At 42.1% G+C, this 12,246-nt stretch overlaps 2 protein-coding genes across 2 annotated transcripts; both read left to right on the top strand.

Annotated features, from left to right (window-relative positions):
- The first annotated feature begins 243 nt into the window (after positions 1–243).
- On the top strand, positions 244–1,335 carry LOC139716828 (uncharacterized). Its single transcript, XM_071628360.1, has one exon. It carries the CDS (start codon positions 304–306, stop codon positions 1,333–1,335), a length of 1,032 nt encoding a protein of 343 aa, XP_071484461.1. The 5' UTR covers positions 244–303.
- An 8,883-nt stretch (positions 1,336–10,218) lies between these two features.
- On the top strand, positions 10,219–11,355 carry LOC139716827 (somatostatin receptor type 5-like). The gene has a single exon (XM_071628359.1). The coding sequence runs from the start codon at positions 10,219–10,221 to the stop codon at positions 11,353–11,355; it is 1,137 nt and encodes a 378-aa protein (XP_071484460.1).
- The last annotated feature ends 891 nt before the right edge of the window (positions 11,356–12,246 follow it).

The following is a 12,246-nucleotide window of genomic DNA, read 5'->3' as shown; positions in this document are numbered from 1 at the left end:
CCCTTATAACAAGCCCCGGATTGGCACTGACATATTCAAGTTGACATTATTGTAAAGTTTTTATTTGTGCATTCAATTCATCTGTTCTTCTCTGGCCTGACCCGATCGGTAAGTGAAACCAATCACATTTCATTGTTCCAGTGTGAGAGAGCGTGCATTGTATTCGTATGAGAATTGTGTTACATTAAGTTAGATTTGTAGATTGTATATATTGTATTTGTTCACCAAGTAGTAAGGAACGCGTACGCCTACTTTCTAATTTTTTGTTTAAGTAAGACCAACTCTGACACAACTATATCAACAATGACTACCACCACCACGACCACACTCAGACAAACTGACTTTTTACCCGCCCGCTTCTCGGGGGACAAACTTGACCGGGACGATGCAACAGCCCACATGCTGACATTTCTTGACTACCTTGACGCCCATAACATTGACGTAACAAAACCCACTTCTTTCGACCAAATACTCAAGACATTCAAACGAACCCTCCAAGGTCAAGCACGACTTTGGATTGACGGACAAACCTTTCAGACATTCAGTGACCTGCGTGAAGCATTTGTACGACGATTTAGCCCTGCTAAATCAGACTTTGCCAAAGTACACGACTTTAACACTCTACACCTGACTGACGGCGAGAGTACTGAGGCTTTCCTACAACGACTCCGTGTAGCAGCCTCCTACATTGACTATGGGGAAACCCAAATTAGACATAGACTTTTGGACTCATTACCCCATGACTGCCGTGCCGCCGTCCTCATGTCGGCATCGACTACTACTCAGACCTGCGACGAAATAGCTACTAAAGCGCAGTTGTACCTAGACATACAAAAAGACAAACAACCTATGACTAAAGACTTGACCTTCGCCACTCAGAGCGAAATAGACCGATTAAAGAACGACCTCAACTCCCTTAAACTTGACACACTTGACCAGACCCGAGGACGGACTCGTGACAGAGGACGGGGACCGCCCCACTCGAGGTCCTCCAGCAGAGGTCGCAAGCGCGAGCACAGTGCGGGCAGAAGCCCATATCGTAGCGACCGCCAATATACAAACAACCGCCATCGCAGCCATACCCGTAGCCCCCATCCCAATGACCGCGTGCCACACTACAGCAGGCGCAATGACAGACGCTCCATTATTTGTGACTATTGCCTCATACCTGGACATGTTTGGCGACAATGTCGCAAAAGACTAAGGGACATTGACATGCGTGCACAACAACAACAACAACAACAACAACAACAACACTATTATCACAGCCAACATCAACATCAACAACATTACGACCAACAACCATACTACGGACCACGCCCACAGGATTTTTAGGGCGGGAGGACAATAATAACGCTCATTATTCCTCCTCCCGTAGTAAGAATCACAGGCAAAACCCCAACCATGACTCCAACTTGAAATCGACTTACTTAGGGACTGACGATGTAGATCTACAATTAACTGATCGAAACTTTGTTAAAGGACGACTAGACAATGGTAAGAACATGTTCATACTGTTTGACAGTGGCGCGACTAAGACTTTAATTTCGGACAGGTACGTGAAATCGACCCCGCATCTCTCCAACCTGAAAAGACAAAAAGTAGCCCCTACACGGTTTAGATTAGGGAACGGACAGTTCCTTCAATCGCAGTCGGCGATTACATTCAGGGTCACTATTCAGGGACACAAATTTGAAATTTCTGCCCTTGTTGTGGAGAATCTTGTTGGTGTTGACCTGATTTTAGGGACGAATACGCTATCGGACTTAAACGGGACTTTGACATTCAGGAACAATAGGTTCAAGATCAAACAGAAACGAGTACCTTTCTCCCCGACAAACAAAGTGACTATCAACCCTAAAGACTCCACGCTCATGACCTTACAGGGACAGGCACCGCCACAATTCCGTAACACTGACGTCATACTGACTGCAAACGACTACCTTGGTAGACATTGCCCCTCTACCATGGTTGTAACATTGATGAAGGGCAGGACTCAAATACTAGTGACTAATACTTCTGACCGACCCCTCCAATTTGCAAAAGGCAGACCAATTGCATACCTCGACATGGCATGCCCCATAACTGTGTCTGAGCCCCTTCCCACTGACAAAGTGAATGTGACCTTAACTGACCGGCACACGGACAATATTTACAGCACCCAACTCTCTACCCCACGCCCAGACGGTAACCATGGATACCAGACTAGACAAGACAACCTCAAGAGATACCCCCACCTTGACCCCAGCGATCCAATTGCAAGCATGACTGAAGACCAGATAATTAAAGAACACATTGACTTAAACAACAGCATACTGTCCCCTACTGAGAAGGACCAATTGAGACAATTACTAAGAGACAATAGGCCTGCATTTTCCTTGTACGGCGAACTTTCCAGCTGCCCCGACTTTGAAGTCGACATTGAATTGACTGACGACACACCATTTTTCATACGCCCCTACTTTGCCACAGAACCCGACAAACGACAGATTGAAAAGGAACTTACTAAACTTGTGAAGCTAGGAATACTAGAAATCGGACCACAATCATACACATCACCAGTACTACTGGTAGCTAAAAAGGACAAATCGGAAAAACGTGTTGTGACTGACTTTAGACATCTGAACTCCAAAATCAGACGAATAAACCACCCTTTTCCCCTACTGACAGAGACCCTTAAACGAATCGGACACGCAGAGACTAGAGTAATGAGTGTTATTGACCTGAAATCCGCCTTTCACTGCATACCCCTCTCAAAATCTGCGCAAAAATACACCGGAATTGCCTCATACCATGGAGGTAAACACTACTACTACAAACGCCTAGCACAAGGACTTAACGTTTCCCCCGGACTCTTTCAAGCCAAGATTGACGACATTTTAGGTACAATTCCCTACTCTCATGACTTTTGTATTGCCCACCATGACGACATTATCTTATTTAGCCCCGACAAGACGACTCATAAACAACACTTGACACAGGTCTTAAAAGCACTTTCTGACAACGGACTGAAAATCAGCCCGAAAAAGTGCAAACTGTTCAGGAATGACGTAGAATACATGGGACACAGGATTACTATCAATAAGGACGGTGAGGCATGTTTTCAACCTATGAATAACAGATGTGCCTCCATACGTAACATGACTAGACCTAAGACCCCCAGACAAGTAAGGAGACTTGTTGGAGCAGTGAATTATGTGGCAGGATTCTTTCCACAAATTCAGGCCATACTTAAACCCCTGCACCAACTGACAAGGAAGAAAAACAAATTCATGTGGACTGACGAACATGAAAAAGCTTTCAACAAGATTAAGGATCTAATGACCAATCCCCCAGTACTACATATGCCCCAGAGCACAGGACGCTTCACTTTGTATAGTGATACCTCACGGACTGCAACCGGTTCGTACTTGACCCAAGTCATAAACGGACAAGAGAGAATCATTGGATACTATTCAAAGGTCTTACCTGACGCATGTCAAAGATACAGTGTTACAGAATTGGAATTATTTGGCCTTTTGATCAATGTGACAGCATTTAAGCATCTATTGAAAGGATGTGAATTCAATGCATTTGTGGACCATAGTTCAATTGTCCAAATTTTAAAGTCAAAAGAACAACCATGCACAACACGTCTCCAGAAACTTCTTCTCAAATTATCCGAATATTCCTTTAAGATTGGCTACAAGAAAGGAACAGAGTTAGTTTTAGCAGATTTTCTTTCCCGTGTTCCAAGTGAACAGCACCCGGAAATAGATCAGGTAATTCCCCTTTCCTTTAGTTTGTTTAGCGAGAGTGACTTTACTCTTCACCCCGTCCAGCCAGTTGAACGACCCATGACACGTGCATATGCAAAACAGATGGGAGTTACAATCCCAGACATTTTTCCTCCACGTGCCAGTGACCCAACACCTCAAGCATCTCCCACTACTACAGCTCCTCCCCCACGTCCACCCCCTAAACCTAACTTTGGCAAAACAAATGACACACATGCACGACCAACCAACCAGAGACAAGAACCAAAACATGACACACCCCCAGCCCCAACTCCAGTCACTACACATTCCCACACACGTTCCCATGACAACCATGCCCCTTCCACGCGACCTCCTACTCGACATACACCTGTTACTCCTCAACTTCACGAACCAAGATTAGTTGACAGACATAACGACCACCAACACCAACACCGGCACAACTCTAACGACCAATACCGAGAAGTACCGCCTGACCTCTACACCCCGCCTAAGCCACTGACCACTAAGGTAAACAACATTGTAGCTGGACACATTCCAAAACAACATGAGCTAGACAAGTTTACTGACTTGATCAAACGGAAAATAATCAGAGACTACAACCTTCCCATTGACATGCGACAACTAATGACTGAACAGCAAACCTCGCCTTTCTTCAAGCCTGTTTATGACTATTTGTCACATGACATTCTACCTAGTGACAAAAGAGCAGCCAAAACAGTGAAATTAAAGGCTGAAGAGTACATTTTGTGTGACGGCCTACTGTTCAGACTTTTCTTCACAAAGGACGATGACTTCAGGTTACAACTAGCTATCCCAGAATCTTTGACTGACACTATCATCTCCCAACACCATGACAACCTCCTTAGCAACCACCAAGGGACCCAACGGACTTACTTGACAATTAGACGCAACTACTACATGCCCAACATGTTTGACAGAATTAACAATTATGTCAAAGCTTGCTTGCGCTGCCAGCAATTCAAGGGCAAACCAGACAAGGACAGACCCTTTCACACGCGAATACCCGACTCTTACAGACCATTCCAACGTATTAGTCTAGACTTCAAGACAATGCCAAGTTCACAGACAGGATTCAGACACTTGATGGTGATTTGTGATGAAATCACTCGATTTGTTGTTTGTGCGCCTTTAAAGACGCTAGACGCAGAAACAATATGCGAAGCACTGATCCAAAAAGTGATATGTATTTTTGGACCACCATCATGTATCGTGACCGACGCTGCTGCCTCACTGACCGGCAAATTACTGACCTTACTGTGTGACGCACTGAACATTGACAAGAAAGTAATTAGTGTTGCCAATCACGGTAGCCTACAAGTAGAACGACATATCAGAACTCTCTCTGACTTTCTCAAAATCAACCTTAACCAATTTGGAAATGACTGGGTAAGATACATTTCGACCACATGCTATGCCTACAACTCCTTTTCCTCTCCACATCTAGGTGACCATTCCCCCTATGAACTTGTTTTTGGCCGAGACGCTCCAAATCTAACCAACTTGACCTTCAACCCCATGAATGGACTTTCTCAGACATATGATGAATATGTGGCCCATCTCAAGAAAAAATTTGACCACATTTCTCAGACCATGCTTTCACTGCAAAGAAAACAACAGAACAAGCAGAATGCAGAGATTGCCAATAGACTGAACAAATCACCTATCTACTCAGTAGGTCAACTAGTCTATTTGTACAAGCCTACATCCTCTTCCCTCACTGCTAACTCTCGAAAAATAGCAGCTGAATGGGTTGGACCCCTGGTCATACACGAGATTTTGGATAGGACCCACTACATTCTGGCAACTCTCAAGGGAGAAATCCTGCGAGATGTTTTCAATTTCAACAGGCTGAAACCCTGTTTCATGAAAGCGTCTGATGACAGAAAACCGATCACGCACATACAGCGACTGAAAGAAAGACTAGGCAAAGCAGCACAAAACGAGACTGGTCAAAAATCTGACAAGCCGTCAGTACAGTTCATGGATGAGCATGACGAAATCAGACCAGAGTGTACTGCTGACCAAATTATGTGCATGCAAACCACTGACCCATTCAATGACAGAGATTATGTTGACTCCCTGCCCTCAAATGATGGCATAGCCGCCCCCAACCCCCTCCAACAGCCTGACCTAGAAAGGCAATTTGATTTGCTCATGAGTGCCCCCACAGACAATGAAATGTCATTACACAGAGGGCGATTCAAGGCTGGACAGTTACAAGTTCTGACTTCATTTGTTAGGAATGTTACTGATAATGACCCTCAAGGCATACGTTTTTGGTGGAACATCGGGTTATACCCAGACATGCATGACTTGGTCCAAAGTATCTTGGCAGACAAGAATATTCCTGTAACTGGAACACCCAAGAAATTCATGAGACAATTGTATGTGTGACTTTGTAAATAGAAATTATGTATGCGACACTTTAACTTCATGTACTATCATTTTGTGCCTCTATAAGTCTAGAGGACCTTTAAATGGATTCTGTGTGATACACAGTGTGTCACTTGTTATGTCTTTTTAATGTACAAGTTTGGAATGACTTGTCTATGGACGATTTATTTATTCCATCTTCTTGATGAATGCTTTACGAGTTTGGAATACTCGTCTTATGTTTAACTCGCTTGAAAGCGCGAGTTCACGTTCATTACATTTTATTATTTTAGTCATATGGAAAGATTTCCTCTTAATAGGAAAGGTTTGTAAGCCATGATATTCTATGATAGTCTTTCAAAATTGAATGACATTTTGCCTGGATCATAGACTTGACTTTCATTCCTTGAGCGTTCCTATTATCTTCCCAATGATTTTATTACGAAGACATATTATGTACGGATAGTGCATTAGATACAAGCACTCAAGGTTGTTATTTGGATCAGATTGTTTATCGCACTGCACAGAATAATGACCAGCGAATTGTTTTTACTTTGTTCTGTGTTACATGAATTGCCATTGTTTTATGATAGGCAAGATCACATTAATGATTTGTCTACAGTGCATAAGTCTGCACAATATTTTGTAAATACATGTATTATCATAGTGCATAAGTCTGCACAATTTAATTTGACTTGCTTTAAATCTATATCCTAAAAATGGTATAGACATTAGTGAATATGATATCTTAATTTGGTAACTTGAATAGTTCCCAAAATACAAACAAGACAAGGATATTTCACTCAATGGTAAAATAAGTTCATGTATCATACACCCCCTCGGCATGACTAAGTCTTTTAAGCAGAACTAAAAGAAGAACTTAAATGTCTTCATCGTGTATTTCATATACAGTAATTGGTTTAATTGATTTAACTGCATATTATTATTGTTAGGATTTGAGCAAGAGAGAAAGTATGAAAGAGTCTGGAACTATGATAAACGGTTTCACAAGCATGTTTTGTACATGGTCAATCGCCTTTAATTTTGTCACCCAGCATATGCTGAATTATTGTGTGTAAACCCATCCCCCCTCAAAGAAAAAAAAAATAAGAGAGGAGTCTTAATTTCCAAACAAAAGGGATGTTGTGTAATGATACACAAAGTTATCACTACCCCCTCCCATTCTATTGATGACTGGATATACACCATCAGTTCACCTCCACCAGTCAATGACCCCTACCAATACTCTCCACCTCATCCAGTGAGTCATCGACCTTCATCATCCCTTGGGTACTTCTAGCCCCACCTAATTTACGACCAGGCTAAGCCAAACCTAAACATCCTGCCGTTCCCCCATTGATTACTTAGAATTGTTGTTCATTCCAAATCCAAGAATACTACCTCCTTTATAAAACTAGTCCCGCCTTTGTTCCTATAACAACCAAAGTTTTGCCCAATTAAAACCCCTCTTTAACATGAAGACTCCACCCCCATTCATCCATTCATAGTGTGTTACAACACACAGCTCTATGGTTATAACAGTGTAATACTCATGATTGAATGTATGAAGTGAATTAGAAGTTGTATAACATGCAGAGAAGAGGACTTGGATTATGATGCTCGAAGAGAGAGGATCGCCTCCAAAACGCCTCTCAAATAAAGCACACGTATGGAAACTCAAATGAACTGTGTCGCCACTCATTTTACTGTGATGTGTACCTCTCAGAATTAATATCAACCGATCCCAAGTAGCAAAACATCCGCTACACAACACTAACTACAAATTGTATTATACATAGATCATCTTAATTGGGTAGGGCAAAGATTACAATTTGTGTCGGAAGTTGCTGTGTGTATATCATGGAGATACGCGCGAAGACATTCCAGTACACCACTCACCAAGTGGCCGTAAATGGAACGGCTGGATCAGTCAACATAGTGGTGTTGGAATTGAAGATTGACGCAGCGGTACATAATCGATCGTCAAAACAAGACGCCGTGCCTCATGAGAGAGTGAACCTATTTCGTCCTCTATCTCCCCTATATTGTCAATCATCCTCGTCTTCTGCAAGGGGGCGTGGTCCAAAACACACTTTAATAATAACCACGGAATATAATCGTTGCTACAGTGCCTACCAGAACACAGTTGTCTCTTGAACCTTGGGAAGAAACCTGCACATCTGGCGTTGAGGTTAGCGTTCGTGAGTAAAATTACTTTCTTTCTTAACATGCCTAAATCGTTTCTGTCACCAATTCAAAGAAGTTAAGTCATGGAACACGAGCAGTATTTTATATGCATTTCTAGTCTGCTTAACCCATTTCATATTATGACTCTACTATCTTCGGATTATTTGACATCAGGATCTTGATGCAAAAAGACGTTGCTTTACTCCTTCGAAAAAACGTAGTTCTTTGACAATATAGGTCGGCCGTGAAGTTATTTGTTACAGCTATGCATTAAAAAAATACCTCCCTTGAATGTAAGAAAAAAACTGCAGCATTTTCTTGGGCAAAAGTCACTTACCCTGAAGACTCAGGTAGATTGTTTTGCAGAGCAGGTCATTGAAATGTATCAATAAACTCCTCAAAAAAGTTCTGCAAGTCTAAATTGACGTATGATATTTCTCTCAAAACTATACCATTTTATTCAAATGTGAAAGCCTGATTACTTATCTTTAAAATGACACCTCACTTGCTATGATTGGGTATTCCTGGAATGCGCAGTATGACTGAGTATGACGAAAGGCCAAATGTAAAATGTATCAAAATAGAACAAACATGTTATGTCAAACAGTGTAATTCCCATTTGCTTTGTCATTTCTGGGAAGGAATGTGCTTGAAAAAAAATGCATTGTGAGATTATCATTAGACTCCAGGCTTCATCCATGAATTAACAACTACAGTAGCATCTGCAGATTAAAATTAAAGATAAAGTTGATCAAACAGTCATTTAATGTCTAGGAAATGGGAGTTTTTGAAAGTGCTGTCATTTCAGCATTGCTTATTCCAGTGGCCTTTTTTCAAAACTGTACATTATCAATAGCAGAATTGTTGCGACTTTGCACTTTTTATCTGTCCCCATACTCAGCTGTTTTGCACATTCCAAGAACACCCAATCAGCAAGTGAGGTGTCATCTTAAAGATAAGTAATCAGGCTTTCTTATGATGTCACATTTGAATGAAATGATATGAATTTAGTTTTGAGAGAAATATGATACGTCAAATTGGACTTGCAGAACTTTTTTGAGGAGTTTTATATGAATATATGAATATATCTTTCATAATGGCGTTATTTCTGGGAATCTTTATACTCCCTGTATATCAAAAATTCTACCATTCTGCCAACAGATCATCATTCTCTTTGACGTCATTTCAGTCCTAAAAATTAGGGCTCGTAGGAGAGGTTAACCACACAGGTACCAGCCCTAGAAGTCGAAATTCATTGTACTTCTTAATTTCATGCAATATTCAATTGCAAAAACATGATGGATGCCGAAATATTATCATGTACATGTCTATTTCCAGTTGGTTATTTGCGTCATATATTAGTATGATAAAAAATATCAGATTCTTTAAACGCTAAACTGTGATTGTGCATTGCAGAATTATTCTCCAATTACGTCACCATCAATCTATCTGCAGGTAATCCACTGGTCGTCCCGACGTCTACTCAGTGGCAGTGCTAACTAATATGATCATAAGAATTCGACACCAGCAATGAACTTGGTCGAGAATACGGATTCCTGCTTTTGTACACATCTACCTCATCATTTCCTCTGTTTACTTGGCTCTGATTGCAAAGTTCAGAAGGCGAGTTACGTAGGAGAGGCTACTCTATCAGAGAAATTAATGGATATCGGAGCGTATTTGTGAAGACCAACTGCTTAAGCCGATGAACTAGCGATAAGCGATTGCTCGACATCTTTACTGTGTTCGTAGCCGAGAACCATTCAGCATCAGTTTTGACGATAGTAATGCTCATAAATTAAGCGAGAAGGCGACGCGTTTTAAGAGACTGTGATATTGGAAGACAAATTCAGGTTTGCAGACTTGCAGAGTGTGAAAAATGACGGATTTTCCGAATGTCGCTAGCGATTTTAGCCATGTTAGCGATCCGGCATGCCTGGTGGCCCCGTTCAGAAACGTTACGACCGTCACCCAAGCCGAGCAGTACGGGTATTCCTCCGCCGCGTGGGGATTCAATGCCATCTTTCTCCCCATAATGCTCACTCTGGGTCTCCTCGACAACTGTGCCTTTATTTTCGTTGTCTACCGCGTCCAGAGCATGAAGACGATCACCAACACGTACCTCGTCAACCTTGCCGTTGCCGACATGATGTTCATCCTCTTCGCCGTGGTGCACAAAGTGGCTAAGATCTTCACATCTCCTATCCAGTCAGACGATGCAGGCATCGGCCTTGGTGGCTGCATGTTCATCTTTCTCTTTCTCAGTGCTGCCTATAACTCCTCCATGTGTTTCATCACAGCCGTCAGCGTGGAGCGCTACAATGCCGTCTGCAATCCGCTCAAGATGCACCAGAGCCAAGGCGCTAAACGTCAGACCACTGCTTTGATCGTCTGCGCGTTGTCGTGGCTTGCCGCTTTCCTTGTTTCCGCCACGTTCCTACCCAGCTATGCAGACTACCAGACCACTTGTTACAGTTGGCCCAACGAGAAGCCGTTCGACAACTGGCCGACGGTTACGAGGCATTGTCGCGCGCTTTCGCTCATTGCCGACAGCTACACCAGTGGTGCGCAGACGATACCATTCTTCATCACGCTGGTTGTTAACTTCGTCTTGCACTACAAGACGCTCAGGGGACTGAAGAATGCTGTTGGGCGCGTAAAAGGTGACGGTGCGCGCAGCGAACGAGACCAAAAGATTCACAATCAGACCGCGCGAATGTTGGTGGTGAACAGTGTCCTCTTTTTTGCCCTGCTCTCTCCGTTCGAGTTCATCTCCCTGTTCGTCATGATCAACATCCTCGTCACTGGTGGAATCGTCATTCCGGGGGAGACTTTGACGAGGTACATCTACATCGCACGCACCCTGACCTACATCAACTCCATGTCAAATCCAATCATCTACACGGTGTTTTGCAAAAGGTATCTCATGGCTTTCAAGCAGGCCTTCGGACTAAGGGCGGAATCAAAGAGCCATCCACCAACTTTGAGTACGATTTCCTCTAACAATCAACACTGAATTGCTTTGATGGTCCTACTAGAATTTCAACGCATAAAAGAAACGTGGGATAATAATTCTTTGAAGAGGGGACTGATTTCATTGGTATAAAGTGCAGTCAGGGATTAACACTAATAAAGTTTAAGCGTCATATTGTATTGTATCGTGTGGTAGCATTATGCGCTTTCTTATTTGAAGCTTTAGGACAGCAATACATAATTTAGTAGCTGTGTAAAGCGCACGTATCACTTTTGAATTGAACAAAGCTTGTGATACTGTTAAACATGTTAAAAGACCTGACAAACCTGAATTCGTGTGTTAACAGATTTATGAAAATGTATAATTTCGACACTCGTTCATCGTGTTCATGTTTTGAAATGCTACAAGTTATTTTCGTCTGTAACGAAATATATAAGTTCTTCGGTTGTCGATTTTGAATCTCTAGTGGGATACTGATTTGAGAGAGTTAAGATATGGCACAAGGCTGTTAATTCTTTGCCTATGTAATGTGTTACCGTGAATAATGCTGATAGCAATATTATTCATTAAAATGATAGGGACTATAAGATTCGGAAATTGATTTTACTGTCAAATGTAAGTGCGGAGTGACAGACGTGCCGTATATATTCCCATATCATGAAAATTTGTCGGTCCAGTCATAAGTGATGAAGTAGACAAATTTGTCACAACAGCACCTCTCCACGCAAAAATCATTTAGTTATCCAGACAAAATTAATGATTAATTGAGTTCACGATTTCAGTTCTTTATCGTTAGTATGAATTTTCTACAATCTCCCCACTATAACAGAGAGAGAGAGAGAGAGAGAGAGAGAGAGATCCCAAAAGTGTAGATGGATATGGTTCGTTTTTTGAGTATGCACGGGGGGTGATCAAATTTCATATTAACAGTGT

This window comes from Diadema antillarum, unplaced genomic scaffold (genome assembly GCF_040938485.1).
Source record: "Diadema antillarum isolate AM-2024a unplaced genomic scaffold, OU_Dant_1.0 scf00000070, whole genome shotgun sequence".
Taxonomy (NCBI): Eukaryota; Metazoa; Echinodermata; class Echinoidea; order Diadematoida; family Diadematidae; genus Diadema; species Diadema antillarum.
Note: the sequence above shows the minus strand (reverse complement) of the source record. Positions and strands in the feature narration are given on the sequence as shown.

Excerpts from the sequence above, each read along its gene's own strand:
- LOC139716828 (XM_071628360.1), top strand. The coding sequence starts at position 304 with ATGACTACCACCACCACGACCACACTCAGACAAACTGACTTTTTACCC.
- LOC139716827 (XM_071628359.1), top strand. The coding sequence starts at position 10,219 with ATGACGGATTTTCCGAATGTCGCTAGCGATTTTAGCCATGTTAGCGAT.